General features: G+C 35.3%; 3 protein-coding genes across 6 annotated transcripts in view; 2 read left to right on the forward strand and 1 right to left on the reverse strand.

Annotated features, from left to right (window-relative positions):
- The window catches only part of LOC125666820 (receptor-interacting serine/threonine-protein kinase 1-like), a 542,042-nt gene that overhangs the window by 509,131 nt on the left and 7,590 nt on the right, over positions 1-25,321 (forward strand). The gene's annotated exons all lie outside the window — the stretch shown is intronic.
- LOC125666796 (receptor-interacting serine/threonine-protein kinase 3-like) lies at positions 158-24,235 on the forward strand. 2 transcript variants are annotated; one of them, XM_048900082.2, is made up of 12 exons: positions 162-250; positions 4,508-4,685; positions 4,845-5,145; positions 5,411-5,624; positions 6,013-6,159; positions 6,281-6,378; positions 7,153-7,810; positions 10,986-11,184; positions 11,399-11,491; positions 11,623-11,831; positions 14,655-14,740; positions 23,130-24,235. In XM_048900082.2, exons 2-12 carry the CDS (start codon positions 4,519-4,521, stop codon positions 23,490-23,492), a joined length of 2,535 nt encoding a protein of 844 aa, XP_048756039.2. In that variant the 5' UTR covers positions 162-250; positions 4,508-4,518; the 3' UTR covers positions 23,493-24,235. The 2 variants fall into 2 exon arrangements, with proteins under 2 accessions (XP_048756040.2, XP_048756039.2); XM_048900083.2 differs by lacking the exon at positions 23,130-24,235 and having other exon boundaries at positions 158-250; positions 14,534-14,967.
- On the reverse strand, positions 16,131-20,554 carry LOC125666803 (micronuclear linker histone polyprotein-like). 3 transcript variants are annotated; one of them, XM_048900101.2, is made up of 2 exons: positions 20,439-20,554; positions 16,131-18,356 (listed from the first exon to the last, which is right to left on the reverse strand). In XM_048900101.2, the coding sequence occupies exon 2, from the start codon at positions 18,311-18,313 to the stop codon at positions 17,024-17,026; it is 1,290 nt and encodes a 429-aa protein (XP_048756058.2). In that variant the 5' UTR covers positions 18,314-18,356; positions 20,439-20,554; the 3' UTR covers positions 16,131-17,023. The 3 variants fall into 3 exon arrangements, with proteins under 3 accessions (XP_048756058.2, XP_048756069.2, XP_048756062.2); XM_048900112.2 differs by having other exon boundaries at positions 20,434-20,541; XM_048900105.2 differs by having other exon boundaries at positions 20,430-20,536.

Genomic DNA, 25,321 nt, shown 5'->3' on the forward strand with positions numbered 1-25,321 from the left:
GAAGTACAAAAGTTTTCAAATATTTTACTTAGTATCAATATCTACATTACCAAAACATAGCTATATAAATATATTTTTAATACAAAATTATTGAAATTCATGGAAATTTTCCCCAAAAGAATTTTTCCACATTATGCGTTTTGTGAAAAACATTTCTAAGCGGAAGCGTCCTATTTTGGCTATAAATAGGTTTAGAAATTCCACGAAATATATATATTGAGGATAAATGTGTATTGTGCAGCAACTTCACGTAAGATCTCTATTGTTAACTTCAGTAGCGCACTTCGTCTTTGCCTGCAGAATAGTGTGCAATGTGATTATTTAGCTGTTGTATGATATTGCAAAAATATTCCAAGAATCAACTTTAAGAACCTTGTCATATATGATAATGCCTTATGTATACATATATACGGCCCGCGCCGGCCCTCTATATTCATGCTACTGTGTATATGTATTCTTTCACAGGAGTTTGCAGTTTCATCTGTAAAGGTCTACATTGTAAACAATAACCACTATAATAGCGTTGTGAGCGAAGCTCCGTGGTTGTTTACACTGTGGGCCTCCCAACTCTTGAGATTCACTTTAGAGAAGTGGACATGCAGACATTAGCTATGCCTGTCCACTTCTCTGAAGAGAATAGTTTATATTGTAACGTAGTGGTCACCTATCCAAGTGCTGATCACACTCGCTGTTGCTTAACTTAAGTAATCGAGAGAGACACTCTACCACATCACTAGAAAAGCTAGTGAGATAGTATAAGTTCCCTTTATTCTGTCTGCTACACTTCCCCCTGCTCAGGGAAGCTATTTCCCAGAGCTTAGCGTGAGTTATCTCTGAATGCTTCGCACTTCTTCATCAATGGCATCCGCCGTTCCCAACGACAACCAGCTGTCCCTGGATGAATTAAACCACGTCTGTGCATGGACACAAAAGTCCCAGAGCTCCGAAGAGACTCTACCTGAAGAAGGCCCACCAAACACCAGAGTCACTATGCTACCACCAATTTCTAAATGGTATTGGTCACCCAGCTAAGTGCTGATCACGCTCGTCGTTGCTTAACTTAAGTAATCGAGAGAGACACTCTACCACATCACTAGAAAAGCTAGCGAGATAGTATAAGTTCAGTTTCCCCTTATACTTACAGTTACATTTCACCCCAGTCTGGGAAGCTTCGTCCCAAAGCTTAGTGTGAGTTCTCTCTGAGTTTTTGGCACCTGCTCAGCAACGGCATCTGCCGTTCCCAAAGACAACCACCGTCATTTCCGGACAAATCCAGAGCTCCAAAAATACTCTACCTGAAGCAGGCCTAACTCCCACCAAACATCAGTCACTACGCTGCCACCAATATGTAACATGTAGCGGTCACCCAGCCAAGTGCTGATCACGCTCGCCATTGCTTAACTTGCGTGATCTGATAAAGAGAGACACTCTACCACATCACTAGAAAAGCTAGCGTACTAGCGAGGCAGTATAAGTTCCCTTTTTACTGTCCGCTACAATATGTATGTAACACTGACAGATATATTGTACTTTCAGAAAAAGAAGTGATGCTTTAAAACTGCAAAAATCATTATAGTTTATTATTCATATATTGCTATAATACTGTCCATCTACTTGTATATATACATGATGAACAATTCATATATGTATGTACTTGTTTCCCCAACATGCTGCATCCACTTGCAGTTTGCAGTCTATGTAACCTGTAGTTAATGTTGTAAACTTTCTTTCTTTTTTGAATTTCCTTCTTTATAAAATGACTTACTGTTATGCCCTCTGGGCCCAAAATTGGAATAAACTTATCTTATCTTATCTATTGTAAATGGAAATATCGTGTATTATATTTTACTTGTTACATATTTAACTAAATTTGTCAATTCATGTGATGGGGTTAAATCCCCTATAGCAAGATATTCTCGTGAAAACACAATTTATCAAGAGTAGATATATCATGTACAACCGAGAAAAATACCCGAGAAGTACAACTCTTTGTGTTTCATGTGAAAAGAAGAAAAAATGCTAAAGTGTCAGATACTTCTCAGGATTTAAACTTAGAACTCGCCAATTGCGAGTAAAATTTTGTGTGGGCGAGTAAATTTGCTGTCTTGCTTGCCCATATGGTGAATGATTTCTGTGAACAGGAATTGATCATAATTGTATCAGGTTTGGTAATCAGTTTATTTTATGCAACCAGACACTTTTCCGAGAGTTATTTACAAGCTTAATTTAAAGCGTTTTGGAGACCACATCTAAGTCGAAAGTAAACCATGCACGAGTTTTAACCAAATTGATTGGAAAGATCGCTGGTGTCAAAACAGCAGGAAGTTTTTGAGCTGGCCAAAAAAAGAGCACAATTGCAGTCTTCATGATGATTATACCATAAGGATATGAAAAAATAGAATGCTACTGTTACTGTTAGTACAAAGAAAGCAACAGCAGAACAAATTGAAAAAATATTGGAGCTGGAATGCAAATAATTTGATAATGAATGTTTCTGTGAAAGAGTATACACGTATCATATAAGATTTTTAAAAAAGTATGGAAACCTATTTTCAAACTCTAAATATTCCTGTGCATTCAAACGGTATAATGAAACAAACGCACACAAAATATATGATCCATAATTCACATCACAGACAATCATATTGCTTGGTTTCGAATTTACTCTTTAATAGTAAATTCGAGCCTGAGCAATATAATTGCCTGTGATGTGAATGGATTTCTTGCATTATATTTTATAATTATTAGATTTGGGCTAGCATGTTTTGTTGTATGCTCCCAGAAATAACATTTCGGGAGCCCACATGGCTCCTGAAAATTTTAGTTAAGTTTCAACCCTGCTTCTGCAAATATATAAATCAAAACAAAAGTGCTCATGATGTGCATTGGATTTCAGCCTCCTTCCTTCTTGCGCAGCAACGTTGATATGGAATATCTTGACTGGTGTCAATTTTATGGAGACAATTTGTGTCATGTTGAGTATGTGTCGCACTTATTCAGCATTGCACGGAATTTGCCATTATTTTCAATAAAAACAAGAAAAATACCTGTTTATAGTAATGTTTTCTTTCTCGCAAAAGAGGGATAATAGCATTTTAGCAAGAATATCTTGCTATAGGGGAAGTGTTCCTAACCTTTTAAAGAAAAATTTGAAAGGTATTATCTGAATGAGTGTGTATATATTATTTAATATATGTATGTAATTGTTTTACCACTTAAGACTCAATTCGCAGTTTGGTCATGCATTGGAGACCTTGGGGGAAAAGCTTAGACATGGCATGCCAAATGGTTCACAAGAAATGAAGCATTATTTTCTCTAACAATGACAATAAACTATTTATATATATGATATGAATATTCCCATGCATTGTAAACAATTTTACATTGTATTTTATTATACCGGTAGAAGGCCAATCTCTAAAGCTTACAAAAAGCGTGAAACGATTACATGAATCAAAAGAGGGATGAGATAGACTGGGAATTCATACATTTCAGAGAAATTATTGCCACTCCAAAAAAAATTATGAAAAAGGGGGGGGGGTAGTAATATCCATACTTCAGGTGCCTGTGATTTTACTCGGAAAATCAACAACTTGGGTATCCCGCCAATTGTGCCACTGAGAATGTGTGAGATTTTGTGAACTGTAACTAGGCAAACAATGTGTTTCCTTTTCATTTAGTTATTTTATTTCCATTAATTTAATTTGATATTTGAACATAAAGCATATATCCCAAATTTTATTTATATATTCAGTTTGGACCAATAAGAATCTGATAGTATTTACTAGTCGTCAATTCAACATGTTCAAAGAATCAAATTGTACGTTCCCTCCCTCTTTCCTCTCTATTTCTCCTGAAATGCTCAAGGGACTTATTTCCCAGAGGTTGTTTTGTTTGGACTGTTGAGGTAGATGTCTTATCATTTGTGTGAATCTATAAGTTATCATTATCAAAACTTGGCATACTGCTAAGATGACATGTGCCATAAATTATGCTACATGATACTTTATTTGGTCATTTTTATGCCCCTCGAAGATTGGGAGGGAGGGGGGGCATATTGTTTTTGTCCTGTCTGTAATTCTGTCATTCTGTCTGAAACTTTAACCTTGCTAATAACTTTTGAACAGTAAGTGATAAAGCTTTGATTTTTCACATGAGTATTCCTTGTGACAAGACCTTTCTGTGGGTACTAAACCTTTTGACCTTGACATTTGACCTACTTTTTAAAAAATGACATTGGTCATAACTTCTAAATGGTAAATATTAGAGCTTTCATATTGCACATGAGCATTTCATGTGACAAGATCTTTCTACTGGTACCAAGATATTTGCCCTTGTGACCTTGGCCATCTTCAGAATTGGCCATTATCGGGGGCATTTGTGTTTCACAAACACATCTTGTTAATTTAAGGAGTGTAGATAAGCAAAAGTATCTTGTGACTTTAAATTGATGTGTAAATGTAAGGGAAACACCAAATTAATTTAATTAATTGTTTTCTATTTGTAGTCTTTGCAGCTATGTCTGATTCTGATATGAACATTCCTATAGTTGATCAGAGTGAATTGGAACTAGAGAACCTTCCTATTGGCAGAGGAGGATATGGAACTGTCTTCAGAGGGAAGCACAGAGAGTTTGGTCATGTCGCTGTCAAAACTCTGATCAACAATGGACATCTACCTAAAAAGTAGGGTTAACAATCTTGCTTGTTTGTGTAAAGGTTTTTTACAGCATTTCAATGCTTTCTAACCTGTATAGATATAGTACAACTGCATCACAAAATACACATGTATGCAGTGAATGTTTTTCTAAATCTCAAATGTTGCTGATTTAATATATCATTCAGACATTTGGATGTGCTGCAAGCAGAAGCCAAGAAACTGATGGAGTTCTGTCAACATGACGGAATCCTTCAATTACATGGTCTAGTGATGCAGAGAGACAATTACTCGCTCATTCTGGAGTACATGCCACTTGGGAGCCTTGTTGATTTTCGGAAACAGTTTAGTCCACAGTTTCCCTTGTATGTGAGATTTGTGATGGAGGTTTCATCAGCCATGGATTTTCTTCATTCCCGCCATCCCGTCATTCTTCATCTAGATCTGAAAGCAGACAATATTTTGTTAGATGGTGGTATGCATGCAAAGGTATATCAATCAATTTCTGTATCTATCTAGTAAAAGGATCCCTGTGCACTTATTATCTACCTAGTGTTGTATAGTCATCCTTTGAGCCACTGGTTCATAAAATTAAGTTGCTTTATATTCATAAGAAGAACAATGACATTGCAGAAAATGATGTAGAATGCAGTCCATAAATGTGATTGGACTGCGGAAAACTTTAAAAGCTGCAGTATATTAGTTTACATGTCAAGCTACAATGTATAATGTAATCAAAACACAAATTTGACAGGTTTCAGACTTTGGTTTGTCTGAGTGGAAAACTGTGACCATGACAGCCACCAGGAGGACAGAGAATGCTGAATCAAGTGGGCGTCGCTGCACAGTGTCACATGTGCCCCCAGAGGTGTGGAGCAACATTAATACACCTTCTGACAGATTCTACGATATCTACAGCTTTGGCATCTGTATCTGGGAGATGTTAACAGGAGCCGTCCCATACGGAAGTAAGTCTTTGTGTAGTCTGACTAAAGCCAGTCCCTACTAATTCACTTCGTTAATTAGTATGGGCTGGCTTTAGTCAGACTGGTGTTTGTAACAAGAATGAAAACTGTGACTATTGCCATATATATAACATCAAATGCAAGAAAGACAAACAGCATTCTAAGATAAGAGAGGTAATGAGTCATTCTGGTTGTCCGGCAACATTTGCTATGACTTTCATTCATTTTTGAAATGTTATGTAAGGATAAGGGTATTAAAGGGATAATTAAAACCTTAAATTTAACCATTTTTCAGTTGTTTTTAGCAAAGAATAAAGGAATATAAATTCATCATCATCTGATATGTATAAAACATTAAATCAATTTATGCATTCCACTATTGTTTTTACAGATGCGATAGACAGCTTGGTTCGTTCAGCAGTTTTAAGTGGACAGCGGCCCGATTGTAGTCTTATTCCAACCGGCTGCCCTCCACTCCTGACAAAGACGATGACCAGATGCTGGCACCAAAAACCTACGCAGAGGCCGTCCTTTGGAAGTGAGCTTAAGAGTCGGATAATGAAATCATGGCATTTGAATTTCTTTGGAAAAAATTTTGAGAAATAATTTTAAACATTTTTACCAACATAAAAATAACTGTAAATTTCTCCAATTTATAGCCTTGAAGAAGGAGATTGAAGGACAATATGATAAAGAATTCAAATACAATATAAGTACTGCAATGAAAAACGTACGAAGGGAAATAAAGGAATCTTATGTGAGTACATTTAAATGTTAGCGTGGAGAAATTCTACTACACGTGATTTACAGCATGCATAGTCCGAATTTAACAGTAAATTGTATTTTGAATAGAATATTCGATGGTGCACAAAGTATTTGAAATTCATGATGCTAGTCCCATTTGGATCAATCGAACATTCTTTTAAAACAATATTGTAGCCTGGTGCTCATAAAAATGAATACTTTTAATATGCCTATATCATAGACCACAAATAGATTGTTGCCAGTTTCATTTTTTCATTCGAGCTTTATTTCTTCCTTTCAGAGATTATTGAAACAAAGTAATTAATACTACATATTTACATTAATACAATAATGAATGTGTATAAAGTTATGTTGTTTGTACAATATACATACATGTGTACTTTAATCATTTAGAGTGTCTACATGACTTGTTTATATTATAAACATTGTCGTGGTAAGTGGCAATGCTGGACATAACAAACGAATAACATTTTAACATGAACTCTTTTGATTAAACACATGGTCATGGGTACCCTTCAAAACAGATAAGCAAAAATCGTATATAATTTGCTAAATGGGATGAAATCTACATAGACATCTTCATATTCAACTAAAAGATCAGACAAAAATACATATCTTCTGTATCATTATAAGTCTATAAGACAAGATGCTAGGGCATGTTAGAAAACATTTGTAAACGGTTTGGAGCAAATGATGCACTGTACAAGAGTCCACTATTGCCGTTTAGCTAATTTCATTTCTGTTTTAAAATCTGATAATTTTACAGCCACCAGATGACCTTGCTTATATCTACACCAGTCACATTGATCATCTACCTGAACCAGAGCCTTCTCCAGGTCCTTCGTCAGGTCAGCAAGTTTCAGGTCAAAGGTCATCCACCTCTACAAATGTGTCAACTTCCGCAGGAACACAACAACAATCCACTTCTCAAGGTCACCAGACGCCTGAGGTCATGGAAACGGAAGACGAAGGACCAGTTCAGTCAGTGCTGTTTAAAAAAGATATGACACAAGCTGAAATGACATTTAGAAAACTTTTACGAGACCCCCTAGCCTTACTTGTAGCTCGCAGTGAATATTGTAAAGACTTCTTCAACCTGGATTCGAAGTATAAAGCGATACTGAATAGTGATAAAAAATTAAAGAGATATTTAGATGAGGATGAAGTTTTTAAGAAAGAGATATTGTGTCCAGGAAATGACTTTTGGAGAAATGTTAGTGGAATACATTTACGTATGTCAAAGGAAAGGGGACTGGCTTGGAAACAAGCACACATTAAAGACCTAGAAAGCATCTCAAAAAAAGGACGGTATGGTAAAACTGACTGGGCTCACAACAACATAGAAACTCCACGAACACATCGAAGAGAGAGAGTAGAAAAAACCAATAGAGAACATCCTCATATCATGGAGCTGAAGAAAGGAGGTAATTAAGGGGACTGGTGTTGTCAATATTTACCTTTCCAGTGTTTTTACCTTTGATATCTCTACCATTTGAAATGATAGCCATTTTCCTCATATATGTGTACAGTGTGTGTATGAATCTCTATACATATAGTACCACTGTTTTAATGGCAGGGAATATTACAACAGAAATGAAAGTGAAATGTAAATATTAAATCATCTTTGAAAATACATGTGGGTATGAACAGCAATGCTTCATGCTAGCATACTTTTCATGAAGTATTCTGGCATAAAGTGTCACATTTCATACCCTCGTGTATTTTCAAAAATGAAAATTATTTCTTACTCATACTTCCAGCAAACATAGTTAATGGGGTATACATGGGAATCACTCTGTCCATCTGTCTTCTTTTGTCAAATTTTATGGCAGGGCCATAACTTTGTAATGAAGAGACTTTAGAAGATTATATTAGGAACAAAGTTTGTTTAATCATGACCCTGAACTGAGGTCATTTGGCCAAGGTCATTGTACTAAAGTTAAAAAAATATTTATCCAGACCATAATTTTTGTTATGCAGAAAAATTAAAGTTGCATGAAATATGATGTGCCATTGAAGGGTTCTATTACCAATGTCAAAGTTTTCGTAAAACAATTTTATAGATGTTTTGAAAATATTTTCACAGCTTAGTATCTCTGTAGTTCATTTTTTAAAGGTTGTTTTTACAAGATGCACATGGTTTGTTGACTTTGAACTTTTAACAAGACAGTATAATTGCAAACATTTAACAACGTATCCACTAGGCTAGTTTAAAAGAAAACATACCCAATATCCGAATTAATAATCAATCATTACATTTTTCGTATTCCTGCTTAGCGTTTCATCTAATAAATTCTCTACAGTAAAATATCTCTATCTCGAAGTCCGAGGGACCTCGAAAAAACTTCGAGACATCCGGGGGTTCAAGATATCCAAAATCGATCTTGAATATTTTTTTTGGAAGGAGGATATGTGATGTATAGTATAGGATTTGCATTACAAACAACAACCCCGTTGCCATTTCTTATAGTTTAATACAAGTTGATAAATTTATATTGTGGAATTTCTAATACAAACATTTCGGTTTTTTTTAATACATGTATATATAAACATCCAATTGAATTCACAATGTGTTTTAAAATTAAAATAATCTTGCCTGTATGCTTACTTTAAGTCTACTGATGTCCAGGCTCGACTGGGATGTAGTTATTGCGTTGTAATGAAACGTAAGAAACAAAAAAGACGGATTTAAAAAAAAAAAAAAACTTTTAAATGTTTATTAAATAAATATTCTTGTTTTCTCTGTACTAGTTTTAATGATGAAGCGGGTATTATTAAATGCATTATCGTTATTAAGAGCATACCTTCAAGCTTACTTCGACTATTTTGTGCGTTTATCTAACCCACATGTTAATGATAGAGTGTGTGTCATTCAAAATAACATCCCTGGATTCGGATCTACTCGGAAAAGGCGAGCGTGGATTAGCGGTCATAAATTATAATTGATGTAGCCGCGGGTGTGAATGTGAGACTTAACGACGACAGGTATGGTAAGCAGAGCGGAAAATTGACTGCACTTCGAGATAAACCAGGTGAATTTAGGGTATGGGACCTTGAAAATACTTCGACATAAGCGGAGAATTCGAGATTACCGTGTTCGAAATATCAGACGTTTTTTTTAATCATTCATATTAGGGAAAACGGCCGGGACCGGCGGTCGACTTCGACTCAAGCGGGGTATTCGAGATAAACCATATTCGAGATACAGATATTTTACTGTATTTCATCGTCAGTTAAACCATTGAACCTCGCCATTGTATAAGCAAAGCAGCAGACCTATAATCATGTGACTTGCGTAGCCAATGGAAAGAATGCAGACTATTGCCCAGTCAACAGTTCGTAAACTGTTGACCGGTCAATAGACATGAGTTTGAGAATTGGTTTAACAGTTAAAATGTTTGTTCTAAATCACATTAGTTTTATATGGGAAAGAAAATGAAGGTGTATAACAACTTTGTTTATTTCAACTAATGAAGGACAATATTTTTGGGGACCCATCATTAGGACCCACCATATGGCAGGTGCCCTGTAATAATCACTCTGTGTGTCTGTAAGATTCCTTGGGAAATCTTATACATATACATTGATGAGGCAGAGGACATTGATTTTTGATATTCATTGATTTTTTTAGGCCCATTTTGGGTCCGAATTTTGGCCCTTTCCCCTCCTAAAATTTTTCAATTTTCCCCCAATTTAGCTAGCATTTTTCCCAATGATAAAATTATTGAAGAAAAACGTATTTGAAAAAAATAAGCATTCGATGTGAATTATATACATAAGACTTAACAAAAAGTTATGGGAATGATGATTGGATGGAATAGTTGAAATTTTTTAGAAGGTTAAAGAAAATTAGATGTGTAAAATAAAGATAATAAAATGTTTGATATGATTTTTCCCAATTTGACTGAAATGTTGACAATTTTTTCCAACTCGAAAGTCTTGAGGACCCTTGTAAAAAATGTAGAAAAATCACTGATATTCAGACTCATTGGCTTTATTGTTACAGTTATGAGACTAGAGTTTTATAATACAATGTATCAATAAGATAATAGCACTTTTTATGAGACTAGAGTTTTATAATACAATATATTAATAAGATAATAGCACATTTTAGGGTATGCAGTAGCTTGAGATTACTTGAGAAGGTTTTCAGATTTATTGGTTTACATGGGGTTGTGGGACTTAGAATGTTTTATATTGAAGTACTCATTATGGCGTCCGTTCTGACTTGTCAGTTTTCTAGAACTGATGGGAAGATCTGCCTTACTCATTTATTAAAGACCTGTGTGTTCAATCTGTTATTACGTAATGCAGTTTAAATAGTCCAAGCTTTCTACACAGGCAATACATTTAATCCACTGCATTTGACTACAACACCCTTATCAAAAGACACACAACCTATTACCAATACATGTATTGATTATTTGCTGAAAAATTCTTAAGTGATGACATGCTTGAAAGTCATTTGCAATTTAATCTGTTACATGTATCAACTAAAACCTTCCACATTATCAATAATCATTTTAATAATTAATCTCCAACTAATATTGACTAAACCCTTCTACACTGCCAATAATCATTTCTGTAATTAATCTACAGGAAGTTTCCACAGAGTGAAGAAAGCTCTGGAAAATCCTCGAATGTTCGAGACTTTGATGAGAACCTACGAATCTGGCAGTACAAGTAATCCTCTGAGTCTAACAACTTTAGATCCAGAGGTCATCAAATTGGCAAAAGACCCCGTCCTTCTTCTTTCTCTCCTGAATTCAGAGTACGGTCTTCAGTTTGAAATGATGAAGTAAGATCTACCATTACAGTGCAGTTTTTCATATATAGTAAATCAGTAATACTGTAATTCAGAACAGTCGAGAATATAATTATTTTTGTGCAATACATGATTTCAAAAATGATAATGTGCTTGCAGTAGTAAGTTTTGAGTAAAGTATTGAAAGGTTTCAATGTTAATAAATAAATTGATCTATTTTGAGATGAAGCTTACAACTTATTTGTAGACCAGAAAATCAAGACCTACTTTTGAAGCTTGTTGGTGAAGCCAAACAGAAGAATCCTCTACCAGGTGGTGGATATATAACAAAGCCAAACAGGTAAGGAAAGAGAAGTTCTATTGAATGGTGATGGGGGGAAAACATTTTGGATGATGTTTGATGAATGTCTGCCACACACTGGGATAATAGATGATTTTGAAAATCAATCGCTAAATTTTTCTTTCTGATAGCGGTAGATCAAGGTTTCCAATGGGAATGTACGAGGACATGATGGCACATGATATGTATCGCAGTGACCCGATGATGATGCGGGAGATGGAGATGATGATGAGGCATCATCCGCACATGATGGATAGCGATGAAGAAGATGATTATCCTGTGATGAGCAGCAGAGGTTTGCCACGCAGATTACTTGAAATGATTAGACCATCCAGAAAAGGTAATACATCAGACTACATATGATACTACAGACTACATACTACATACTATATACTAAGGACTACGGACTACATACTACAGACATGCAAGGAATTACTAGTTCCTTACCTTGAAGGGGACTGCTAGTGTACACTCTGTCTGCCTGTCCTTATACATGTCACAACTTAGTTTTCTGGACTTAAATTTAGGAAGCTGAAATTTGGTATGTTGTTTACCACTGTATGTTTACAAATCAAATTTAAGTTTTGTGACAGTTAAGTGATTTTTACAAGATTTTATGGGACTTTGTGCCAAATAGTTCCTCTTGGTTTTGTACCTTTTTTTCAATCGTGATTTGTTTAAGGAAGCTGAAATTTGGTACCATTAGACCTTCAATGCAATATCTGTATCAATGATAAGAAAAAGTCCAGAAAACTATTTGACTTACTTTTAGTCCTAAAGTAGGTCACAGTGCACCAATCAAGTTGAATGTGCCCCAAAGTAGGGTACGGTGCACCAATCAAGTTGGAATATGAACTGATTATGTATTTCTCTGAGAGGGAGGTGGTGACAACATTTCAGGGCAATACCTGTATTCATAAGGAAAAAATTCTGGAAAACGAAAACAAAAATTTTCTACTTGGTGATACTATGTCCTTGACCTTGAGAAACACATCCTCCGCTTGACATAAGGTGTATGTGCACGAAATTTGACAGTCCTATCCCCAACGGTTTGGTATGTATCCTGTCTACAAGGTTTTCCTATTAACTGATACTACATGTACAACCTTGATCTTGGATTCTGACTTTGAAAAACAATAGGCATATTCCTCTCATCATGGTGATTAAATGTACCAAGTTATAAGATCCTGGCTCCATTAGCTCAGTCTGTATTCTGGTTACAATTAACTGATCCTACAATCTTGACCTTTGACCTTGAAAAACAACAGTAGCTTTCTTTCATCATGGTTATCAAATGCACAAGTTTTAAGATCATGGAACTTGCTGTTCATTTCACCTACAAGTTCCAGACAGACAGACGACACTTTACCATAATACATATCCCTTCTTTGATGGGAGTATAGAAATGATGTAATAGATTTTTTAATTCTATTTTTTATTATTTAAACACATTTGTTTCCTAACAAAGCAACAGAACTTGAGGCTGAGGATGCAAATGAAGAGTTGTTCAGTGCGACGATCAAGACCTCTTTGTTTGCAGATAATCCTTGATATGTTTTGAATATCAATTCAATTAAAGTTTATGCAAAAGACAATACATTTCAATTTAGAAGGGGACCGCATGCAGAATATTTCACAAACGACTTGATTTGGGACCAGTAAGGGGTGTGTATTGCTATGCAATACTTAGAGAATGCTTGTTAATCATGATAGTTTATGGTCAACTTCATGATATTTATTCAAGCTAACATAATTTTTTAACACTGTAGAGTTCTCCATTTCAACTTGCTACAGTGACAGATCACATACTTTTGTGCATAGTGATTAAATCGAATCACATCCTATGTCTGTCTGGTTTGAATTATACAAAATGTACTTCCTTTATGAAATGGAATCACTTTTTTACACAAATGATCTGAAGCAAATATTAAATACCGGTGCATGCTGTCAGCACATCCAAAACTATTGCAGTGCAGTTTATATCAGATCAACTTTATCAGCTCATTCAAGATGTTCCACCTTAAAAATGGTGGTTATACTCTTGTGCAGCCACAGTATATGGTTAACAATTTTGAGAATCTGATGTCAGAGAATTTCTATATAGAAGGAAGCAATATTCCCCGAGACCTTTTATAGTGGGGTTTGAAATTCACCAAAAGGAAAACTTATCATATGTGATCAGCTAGTGGTTCTCATGTAGGAATTGACCCCAATACCTATACATCTCTTTCACATTTGCATTTTGTGCTGGCTTTCTCAGTTTCACCTACACTATTGTCAAAACATGGTAAATACAGTATATTTGTACCCGTCGTTCTTTATCACTTGATGAATTCAAAATGGTCGGTTTTAATATAGTTCTGTTGATAAATTATTTAGTGGTAAATGTGACGATGCTTTCAACTGTTTTCTTTTATATAACTGTAGTTGTTTTGCGTTTTAGCCAAGTATTTTTCACTTTTTTCACACATGATTTTTATTTTGTTTTCTTTAATGTATGTGTCACAGTAGTTTGACGCAGTACATCCAGGAAATAATCCTAAAAATAGCACAAGAAAGTTGGAGTGTTAGAGTTGATTGGTACAATTTGGAATTTGTATTTTGTAATTTACCGGGGAATTCTCAATTTAGAATGACATGTACAATGTAGATCAAACCTTAAAAATCCTGATCATCACAGTAGAGCATTTGGGAGTGTTAATGGGAGACAACTCTGTGTAGAGAATATTAAATTGCTGAAGCTAACCCTTTACAACTTTTTTAACTGTTTCTCGTCCCCTCACAGAATTAAAACTTTTACTGTACAAAGTTCGACTACAGTATGCAATTTGCCAACTGGTTTTTCTATGGATTCTGAAATCACTTGTGTTCGAAGACAACTGTCCATTTACCCCAGCATCTTTTTGTGCCCTTTGGAACATATATGTGCCTCCATATATATATGTAGTAAAAAATGAAATGTCACAAGGTCTGTTATTATTTCTACACAAAATCCAAGATCCAATCAGTTCCTGTTGACAAACAGCACATTTTATTTTACAGATTCTGGTAAGAAGTGAACACAGAGAGTCGACACCAGTCTTATTCAAAGAATCATTATTGATATTGCTATGCATGTACCTGTAATAAAACCGTGTCATTGCATATATTAATGAATTTTTAGATCCTATGAGAATGATGAGAAAAATGGATAAAGCATATGATAAGGAGAAAGGGCAAGCTAAGAGAATTGGAGAACTATCTGTAAATGTAAGTGAAAAATAAAGGCAACGAAAAGAAAACAGCAAAGGCCCTCAAAGCCCCTCGTCCACAATGCTACTCTTCCTCCGTAGAAAGGATTCGAGGAATTTTATTGAATATTTGTCAAATGTACTCATCATTTATGTTTACAAAATTAATGCAGTTAGAGGATGTAAAATTCTCGAGACATATGTACAGAATATGTATATGTATGAATAAAGAGAGAAGTCCCCATTTTCTTTCTTCTCGTTACTTTTTCCCATGAGAAAATTTGAAGTTGGCAAATGGTCTACCTGAATAATTTTAATGAAAATTCGCAAGATATTTTCTAAAGATTTGGTTTTCTTCCTAGATTTTGGAAATTTATGAAGGAACATTTGCTGATTTCTTTTCTCAATTGTCATTTTACACTAGTTTATGTTTACGAATGTGACATTCAGAAAGTATCCCCATCAACAAATAAATTATGGTACGTTTGATCCAGTATACAATTTTTATCCTATTTGGATATGCTGAGCTGTTATAATGAAAGCTCTTTTTAAAAATCTTGGCCTCAAGAAATCTGCTACATTGACTTGCTATTTTTCAACGAGTTCCTCTGACAGCTTTAACATGCAACAAATTATTGCAAATAAATGAAAATCAACAAGTAATTAGCTTGCAGCAACAGAATATCATTTATTTGTGTGCAATAATTGAATTGTTGATCTAATTGAAGATAAATGTGTAATTGAAATATTTTAAGAGATCTGAAAATAATCTATTCATTCAGAGGGCATTGTCAGTTATTTAAGTGTATGTCAATCATGCATGAAAGACAAGAAGCTCGACTGAATCTCTAGGCAGGTTCTTTACCATTGGACCTAGTCACTAGTGTGACCACAGGACACTGAACCTGCAGTATACAGTACATCTATTTTTTTTTTTCATCTACAAACCCATCGTCACTTAACCTGGAATCGATGATCAGCGAAATTTTGATTCACAAAAATAAATTCAGAGCACGTTGATGCATTTGACAACAAATATAAATCTTAGCAAAAATTTCCAGATTTATGCTCTAGATAGTTCAATTCAGTGTAGAGAGCACAATAGACAACTTTCATTAATAGTATGTTACACAACACATCAGCAATTCACGTTATTGGATATATCAAGTGAACAATTAGAATGTACGCTTCTACATTTTCACTTTCCATCAAGTGATCTTGACACACTGAATGGCCTTGGTCTACGATCATGACATGCAACCTAAGCATCACTACCCATGGTTCTAAAAAGGTTCCAACAATACCAGAATATTTACCCAGTGCTTTTGAACTTGTTAACGACTTTAGGCTACGACCATGACCAATCAGCCATGTACTGTGTATTATATGTCTTCCAGAAACACGTCACAAAGTTTTTGTAAAGTTTATTCTGTGTGGTTTGGCTCATCAGTTATACAAGTATTAATAAACATACATTGTCACTCAACAAAAACAGTATCCAAAACATAAGTTGACAATATCCAGCAAAGACACAGCAACGAATCGGGCATAACGTATCACCTGGAAAAATGAGGACGAAAGTCAACACATGGGAAAATTCAAACAAATGCATAACACTTTTATCAATAACGAATTGTCATATAACTTATATCAACATTTGAAGGATTTTCTCAAGAACAGATCTATACTAAAATGGTAGTTCTTCCTGCGATAGAAGCGGCGAACATTGACACAGTTTTGGGCTGTCGGCAAGTTTTGGACTAAAAAAAAAAAAAAGTGTCCTGTTCTCTGCTTGTATCACACGTAGAACTACCATTTTAGTAGATCTGTTCCTGAGAAAATTCTTCAAATGTTGACATAAGTTATGTGACAATTCGTTATTGATAAAGCAGTTACAGTACTTACTCATTTAAATTTTTCCTGGTGTTGCCCTTTATCGACAATTTTATGGTTAATAGATCGTGCCATAGTCACATCACCATGGTTTTGTTGTGGTGTCATTATAAACTCGAAAAGAATCGGGCACAGCCTCCAAGTCGAACTAAATGCATGTTTAAAAGGTTGTCGGATGTAGAAAGTGAGAAATGCACATCATGCATTACCAGTATACTTGTACATGAACACAAATCAACTTCACAATCCTCACACTAAATAATCCTCATTTATATAAAAATACATACACACATCATCTTCCTTTTATAAAGCAAAGGAAACATAGATACAAAGTACATACAACCATGATCTGAAATGAACCTGACTTCAAAACATTGTTACTGGGATTACACTGCAAATGTTCACTTAGTTACTCGGTTTTGTTTGCTTCACCCTTTTTTCCTTTTTTCTTTGATTTCTCTTTCTTTGTCTTGCTCTTTTTTGCTTTTGAGCTTTTCACCTTCACTTTTTTATTGGTATTGACTGCCCTTGATTTTTTTAAGATTGCCTCTGCATATGTTCCCAGAGCTCTGCCTTTCAAATCATCCATCCACTCCTTAAATTCCTGCTCATATCTCTCCTTATCTTTTGTAGACTGATTGTTGAAGTCCTCTCTCTGTACACTAGATAAACCATCAAATATTGTTTTAGCAGTTGATACTGTTGCCCCCTTTTCTTTCCCAAGATCAGACATCAGAAAAATCTGCAGAGCTGACCTTCTTCTCTTCGGTATTCCTAACTGATGAACTATTATTTTGGCTTCCTCTTTCGTCACAATGTCCAAATTGTTTTCGTCATACATACTGAGTGCCCACTCAGCAAGTCTATTGTGATAGTTGAGTTCTGCTGTTTTGTTCTGCTCACTGGCGATTTCTTTCAGAGCTAGCTTCTCCTCATTTGGCAATGACTTCCACTTTTCACTTCTGGCCTGAACATACTTGGTAAACCTTTTCTTCACTTTGTCCTGTGCATCATCAGTATCTTCATACTCCTCTAATGTGTCGAAATCTTCCAATTCCATTAAGTTGATAGCTGTTACTCTCTTGGGACGTTCAGGTTTATCAGTTTCTTTAAACATTTTCTTAAGTTTTCTTTCTTTCCTGGCCTCGTTCTGATCCACTTTTTGCTGACGAATGACTTCCTCTTGCAATGGTGTTAAGTTTTCTTTCCATGCTGCCTTCTCGGCTTTATATTTCTCAGAGAGTTCCTTGGATCTTTCTTTGTACACCTTGGCTTCACTTTCTGGTAAGGCCCTCCACATCTTGCCTATATGGGTCATTATCTGTGTAGGAGGAGCTTTTTCCTCCAATTCTGCTTCAAATGTTGTTTTGATTTTATCATAATTGTCCACAAAAAACAGTTGGTAGGCCCCCATGGGATGTTTTGGTGGTTCAGGAACTGATATTTCTATGCGTTTCGACCTCTTGCCTCTTGATTTATTCGTTGAGGACGCAGCTCGTTGTGGAGCAACATTGAAGAGGCTTGCATTTGGAAAGATGCTTTTAAATTGTTCAACATATGAGCTGGAAGAATAATGGGCTGGAAAACTGTTGAATGGATTGGCATTTACTAGAGAAGAAGGCTTGTGTTTTTGGAATACTGTCACTGCTTTAGGAATGTTTGATTGTTTCACTATTTTAAGGAAACCAATAAAGTTCATGGTTCTTGGAAAGATGTGTGCAATTATAAAAATCCTGTTTCACCTGAAAATAAAAGTATAGTCAATTATGGGAATCATGTTTCATCTATAATTAAAGTATACCATCAATTTATTGGATCTTGATCCAATTATCCACATATAAAATCATAAATCGGGTGATAATTCAATAGTATGCTATGCTGATAAATATTCATTCCTATTCTACATCTATTTCCTGCACCTACAGTTGAAGTAGCCTTCCCTTGGATATCCTAGATTAATCACTGGATATATATCACCAATATAATAGCGAGTGCAGCAATGATGTTTGGAAATTGAGTGTTCACTTGTTAAGGCTGAGCAATAATGCCAATCAAAAAAAAATTTATATACTAAATCACAAAACATTTTATGCCCTGCCATGAAGGGGCTAGGAAGAATTTTTTAACCTTTGATTTCAGGGGCCAGAGCCATGGCATTCACATTATGAAAAACATCAAAATTTAGTTGAAATTGAGAAAACACTTTTTTTTTCAAATAATTCCTTTGGAAATTTTAACACATCATGTTGGGAAAAACACCTGTTTTTCAGTCCTTTACAGACACTAAATACATGTAAATCCCTGCTGGGGCCATGTTACCCTTTTTTGTCATAATTCAATATCTGTTCATTATCTTCTGCTGCATATGCACATATTCAACTTAAATTTGGTGTATAGATAAGGCCTAAAAAAATTGTGTTTCCGGTAACCTGACTGACCCAGTCAGGTTACCGGAAACACAATTTTTTTAGGGGTAAGGGTTAAAAAATAGGGGTGATTTTTACAAACTTGCATCTGCACTATGTTAGGAAGCTTTCATGTAAATATAAACTTCTTTGGCCCAATGGTTCTTGAGAAGAAGATTTTAAAGACTTTCCGTGTATATTTGTATGTAAAACTTCGATCCCTTATATTGTGGCCCCAACCTACCCCCGGGGGTCATGATTTAAACAAACTTGAATCTGCACGTCAGGTAGCTTTCATGTAAATTTCAGTTCTTCTGGCCCAGTGATTCTTGAGAAGATTTTTAAATGACCCCACCCTATTTTTGTGATTATCTCCCCTTTGAAGGAGGGCATTTCCTTCATGTAAACAAACTTGAAAGCCCTTTTCCCCAAGGATGCTTATTGCCAAGTTTGGTTGAAATAGGCCCAGTGATTCTGGAGAAGTCGAAAATGTCAAGTTTACAGATGGACAGACAAACGACGGACAACAGGCGATCACAACCTCCTCTGAGGCTGTCAAATGTCAATGGACATAAAAGCACGGGTACGATAAAATAAATGGCAGAATACAACAAATAAAGCAGATTGCATAGGGTTTAGATGAAAGACATAAGTAGAACTACATTAGCCCGACGAGATATTCAAAGAAATTCCTTCGATAAAGTTGGTTTCTACCCCATGAATAGATCTCAAAACAGCTAAGTAGCCTCCTAGTTGTTAAACATGATTTGTTGCACACTGTTATGGTTATCAATTAATTATATTCTATTGGAACTTGGCATCTCTTCTCTTCATTGTTATCATCTCATGTTTGTCTACTTTGGACTCTGAATTAGAAATAAAGTATTCTGTATTACTATTAGACTCTAGTATCTCACAAAGCTTACAGAAGGTAGAAAATGAGTGTTCAGAACGACTCATGAAGGTGATCAGTGGGGAGATACAATATTCTGGATAAATCATTGGTTCTGTATACAAATAATTACGAGTCATTCTAGAAGGGGGATATGTACACAAGATCTATCCAAACTAGTATCCACACTTCAGGTGCCTGTGGAATAAACTGCCATTTTAAAGTTACGGTTTTAATATTGAGAGATTAGATGTCATTAATTATTCTCTTTGGAGAAGTGAACTGGCATAACACACATCCAGAGTAGGCTATACCTAAATGAGCACCAGTTCTAGCCTACTATTAGCATATTCGGGTTTTGCCTCGTGCAGAGTTCCAAATCTAACTTAGAATAAGCCTCTTAAAATTAAACCTTTACCATACACGATTCGGTCTAGTTACTTATAAAATGTCACTATTTATTTGTTTATAAATTATTACTTTCTTTTAAAAAAAACCACACAACTTTACAAACATACACACTGTACCACTCGTGGCGTTGACTTCTCCTGTGCCTTAAAACTACAACTACATGTACCCGCCAAATGGAAAAACGATGTCAAATACGAAACTGCGGCTCCATATAGAGGTGGTCCTAAACACCAAAAGGGATAGTAAATTGTAACAAAATCAGAAAAGGATAAGAAAACAACTGGTAACAAGAAGTATGATAATGAAATTCTTGAAATATTTGTTTGATGGAAATTTTTCGGTAGATTTTGCACGGTGGCCTTCATGAAAGGCAATCAATAATTTTTTTGGGGGGGGGGGGGTTATTATGCGTAGATCTATCGAAACTGTTTATACGTTAGGTATATGGTGTGACTGGCAGTTGTATCACACATTACAAAAGTATCAATAGTGGCTTTTTAGCTCACCTAAGCTGAAAGCTCAAGTGAGCTTTTCTGATCACCTGATTGTCCATCGTATTTCTGTCTGTCCGTCTGTCTGTAAACTTTTCACATTTTCGACTTCTTCTCCAGAACCACAGGGCCAAATTTAATCAAACTTGACAAAAAGCATCTTTGGGTGAAAGGCTTTCAAATTTGTTCAAATGAAGGGTCGTGCCCTTTTCAAAAGGGAGATAATCACAAAAATAGGGTTGGTCACTTAAAAATCTTCTCAAGAACCACTGGGTCAGAAGAGCTGAAATTCATATGAAAGCTATAATTCCTCACGTAATGCAGATTTAAGTTTGTTAAAACTATGGCCCCTGGGGGTAGCTTGGGATCACAATAGGGGATAAAAGTTTTACATGGGAATATATAGGAAAAATCTTTAAAAATCTTCCTCTCAATTAAGAACCACTGGCCCAGAAAAGTTTACACGAAAGCTTACTGACATAGTGCAGTTTAAATTTAAGTTTGTAAAAAGCATGCCCCCCCCCCCCCTGTCTGGGAGGGGGTAGGGTCACAATAGGGATCGAATTAAGTTTTACAAGCGAATATGTATAGAGAAAATCTTAGAATATTGGCCAAGGTGTCTCAGGTGAGCGATGTGCCCCATGAACCTCTTGTTTTAGTTCAACTTTGGTGCTACGGTTGCCATAGTAACTTCTCATTTTGAACTGTCATTGATAAATGCCACAGGTATTTCACATAGGTACTTGAGGTATTCAATGTATGACGACCGTATTTTACATCTAGTACATGGAATGGATGGTGGTATTTTTGTGATCATGGTATCATTTTGAAGGGTTTGCAACTAGGTTAGATTGGTTAAAAATAAGCAAAATATTTTTTAAAGTTTAATTCTCCACTATGACTGTAAGGGTATTTTTAAAGCTTAGAAAATTTGCATATTTTTCAAAATATGACAATATGTCATTTTCATTACCTTTTTGCACTTAAACAGGATGGATGCCAGCCATATTTACTGTAATTAGAAGAAGTGCTTATCTGATTTATTAACTTGCAAAATAAAATATATCAACAATTATTTAAGATTTCATTTGATTTATCTCCAAAGTTGGACAAAAACCAGTAATATTTGACTTAAAATCTTGTTACAGAAGGTCTATTTTACAAAACAACTTACGACAAAGTCGCAAGTCTTAAATCGTATTATACAGTTATTACTTTAAATGAATGAATTAAAACTTTTCTGAGGCTAATTTTCAATATTTTCTTTAAAGAAATATCTTGCATTCAGAGTGAATAAATTACAATATAGTTGAAAATTCCAGTAAGTAAAGTTTGTCGTAAGTTCTTTTGTAAAACGCGCCCCAGGGTCTACAACCTTGTAAAAGTAGAATGATCAGAATAAAAAATTTCAGAAGTTCAATCATTCACACTATCTAGATATTACTAACAAAGTTTGAATCCAAACAGAGAATTTTGCTGCTGGACCATTTTGCATGCTTTTCACGGAGACATCCTCTTTTATAAAAAGGAGTATATGTCTTGCAGCTATCTATATTTTCATTCAAGTTTTAAAAGGAAATTAGCCATTATGACGATGTATTATTACTCTTTCGTTGGATATTGTTATAGGTATTTGAAATATATGGGTTTTTTTATCAAGCTATAAAAAGTTATACACTTTATGCCTTTGTTCGTTTGTTTTACGTCCCTTCGAGAATATTCCACTAATATTGTGACGTCACTAATGGGGAGTTAAAATGTATGTTTAACGTAAAATCATTTTAATACGACAATACATATTGTAAGCAAATCCTCTTCTTCTGTGATGTTTCCCGCGCGCTTGCGCACATCTACCAGTCAGAAAATCACCGTTTTCTCCTTGCATGCATTGAATAGACCAGTACTTCGTTAATATCAGTATTAACAGAATTTCAAATACATATGATGGAATTGATACAGTAGGCACTGACACGATATAAAAGAGGCGTCGTGCACAGGTCAACATTGTTGGCACTTCACCTAAACCTGGCGACATCTCCACATGAGTAAATAATTTTCTTGAAATTGGAATGAATGTGAAACAACCCTAAATATGTTTAACTACCAAAACAAAATCAAACAGTTCTTGGATACTTACTATTACAAATATTTTAATCCGAGTTATAGCACACCTGTGGTTTTGTTTGTTTGGGTTTGTTGTTGTTGTTGTGGGGGGTTTGGGTTTTTTGGGGTTTTTTGTTGTTGTTTTTTTTTTTTTTTTTTTTTTTTACATGTATGCATGCACAAAATATTCATGTTTGTTACGTTGTGTTCCAGAGAGATATACGGAAAAGGACGTTTCCATTAGCAAGAAACCTGTCAGCATCTGCAACAGTCACTTCTAGTACTACAAAGGATGAAATCGTGTCTTTGTCAGAATCACCAGAGAACAATCAATCGAATACGGACATAAATTCATTTCACTCTGACAAAAAAATCCAAAAACTTAGCACAGCGGATACTCCTTTTGCGAAAAATAACAATAAAGGCTCCATTGCGACGATACCAGTCACAGAAAGCATCCATTTTCTTTCCAGTGATAACACCAAAGAGGAGGCAAGTACCAGTGTAGAGACAGGTCCAGTGACAGGAGAGGAAAACCAAGAGCAGACATCGATCCAGACAGAAGAATCTACATGACAGATGTTCTTGATTAGATCTATACTAATGTAGCATTCCACATAAAATAGAAAACAGGGCCGTGTTTTACAAAAGAACTTACGACTATGACTGAAACGTTTACATAGTTCTAGAAACTCGTCAACCTAATTAATGTTGTGAGATTATTGCATGCTAAATTCTTCTTATTCACATTCAAATCACAATTTAATCAACGTAAAAAATGAAGAGGATTTTGGTCGCAAGTTCTTTTGTTCTTGATCCTTCACCCCCGTGTGGGGTTTGATCAGCTGACATAAATAACTGAAATAATGTGCCAAGTTCAAGTTTTTAAGATGCTGTATGATATTCGTAAATATACCCAGCTGACCATGTTAACTGCGATTTCAGTCATTAATGAACCTAATTGTATCTAATTAAGAGAATTGTACATTTAGCAATCAATACTATGAAATTTCATATCCAATACCAACTGCTACTAGCAACTGAGGACTATATTCTGCTGAGTGAGTGTTATATCTGAGAACTGGTTACAGTAACAGTGAGGTTTCTCGGCATGATCAAACACAACGTAGTGCCGCATATAAATGAGTTAACTCTTGCGTTTTACGCCATATATTTTATTGGAAAATACCTTTTGTTTGAAAAACACTCAGCAACCATTTTTGCTTTAAAAATTCTTCTCAAAACTTTGACCAACATCTGCAACGATATGACTATTGAAACTCAAACATCACATAAACTAACTTTCTTGAAATCTTCAACCGAATGTTTAATTTTTTGAGTCAGCATAGAGATAATATACACAGTGAATCGGGATCGGTGGAGACAGGAACCAATGGACGTGCGTGTACGATAGAGCTTTGTGGCTTCAGTCATGAAAGTACACACGACTTAAAATATGTAACTTTGTTATGTTGAGCCTCAAACAAAGTATAGTGTCCAATATTCCACAGGTAACAAGCATAAGGAGTTGAATGAAAGATGAAGATAACGAACAGTAATCAATCTCATAACTCCTATAAGCGATACAAAATAGAGAGTTGGGCAAACACGGACCCCTGGACACACCAGAGGTGGGATCAGGTGCCTAGGAGGAGTAAGCATCCCCTGTCGAATAGAATTCTCTCACATGTCCCCTGATTGAGATCAAACTACGTAAGGCGTAACATTAAATAGTGACCCCGTTCAAAAACGACCTCAGGGGTCTTTTTTTCAATGGAGGTTTGGTCAATTTTCAATTGAACCACACCGTTAATTACCTATCCTCTTAAGCATGGAATTTTGACCCTTGTTAAAAATTACCCTTAGAGATCATTTGTGGAAGGGTACATTGCAACATTGAAAAATGGCCCTCAATGTACAAAATGTTTTCTATGCAGTCCACATTTCGGACAAGTGGTGGGGTCATATTTCAACATTGAAAAATGACTCCAAATACATGTATACACAATGTTTCTTTGCAATCCATATAAATGGTTAAGATAACGAACATTGATCAATCTCATAACTTCTATATAATGTAAAACTTATACGGTACCAATTTTGATGCACCAGATGCGCATTTCGACAAATAATGTCTCTTCAGTGATGCTCAACCGAAATGTTTGAAATCCGAAATAACAATGACGTTTTAGAGCTATTATAGGGGAAAACAGTTTGCCAAAAAAGTGGAGTCAAATTCGTCAAAGGATAAGAGTTATGCGTGAGAGAAATAATCCTTAATTTTGAAATGAATTTCTAAATTTTATAAAAGCAATTAAATATACATCCGTATTTTCAAGCTAGTAACGAAGAACTTAGCTACTGGGCTGTAAAAGCAATACAAAATAGAGAGTTGGGCAAACACG

The sequence above is a fragment of the Ostrea edulis genome, chromosome 1 (genome assembly GCF_947568905.1).
Source record: "Ostrea edulis chromosome 1, xbOstEdul1.1, whole genome shotgun sequence".
Lineage (NCBI taxonomy): Eukaryota > Metazoa > Mollusca > Bivalvia > Ostreida > Ostreidae > Ostrea > Ostrea edulis.

What these genes read in the sequence shown, in the direction of transcription:
- LOC125666796 (XM_048900082.2), top strand. Translation starts at nt 4,519, where the DNA reads ATGTCTGATTCTGATATGAACATTCCTATAGTTGATCAGAGTGAATTG. An exon ending in GGGAAATAAAGGAATCTTAT is followed by an intron (nt 6,379 to 7,152) that starts GTGAGTACATTT and finishes ATAATTTTACAG; the next exon opens with CCACCAGATGACCTTGCTTA. An exon ending in GATTAGACCATCCAGAAAAG is followed by an intron (nt 11,832 to 14,654) that starts GTAATACATCAG and finishes ATGAATTTTTAG; the next exon opens with ATCCTATGAGAATGATGAGA.
- LOC125666803 (XM_048900101.2), bottom strand. Translation starts at nt 18,313, where the DNA reads ATGAACTTTATTGGTTTCCTTAAAATAGTGAAACAATCAAACATTCCT.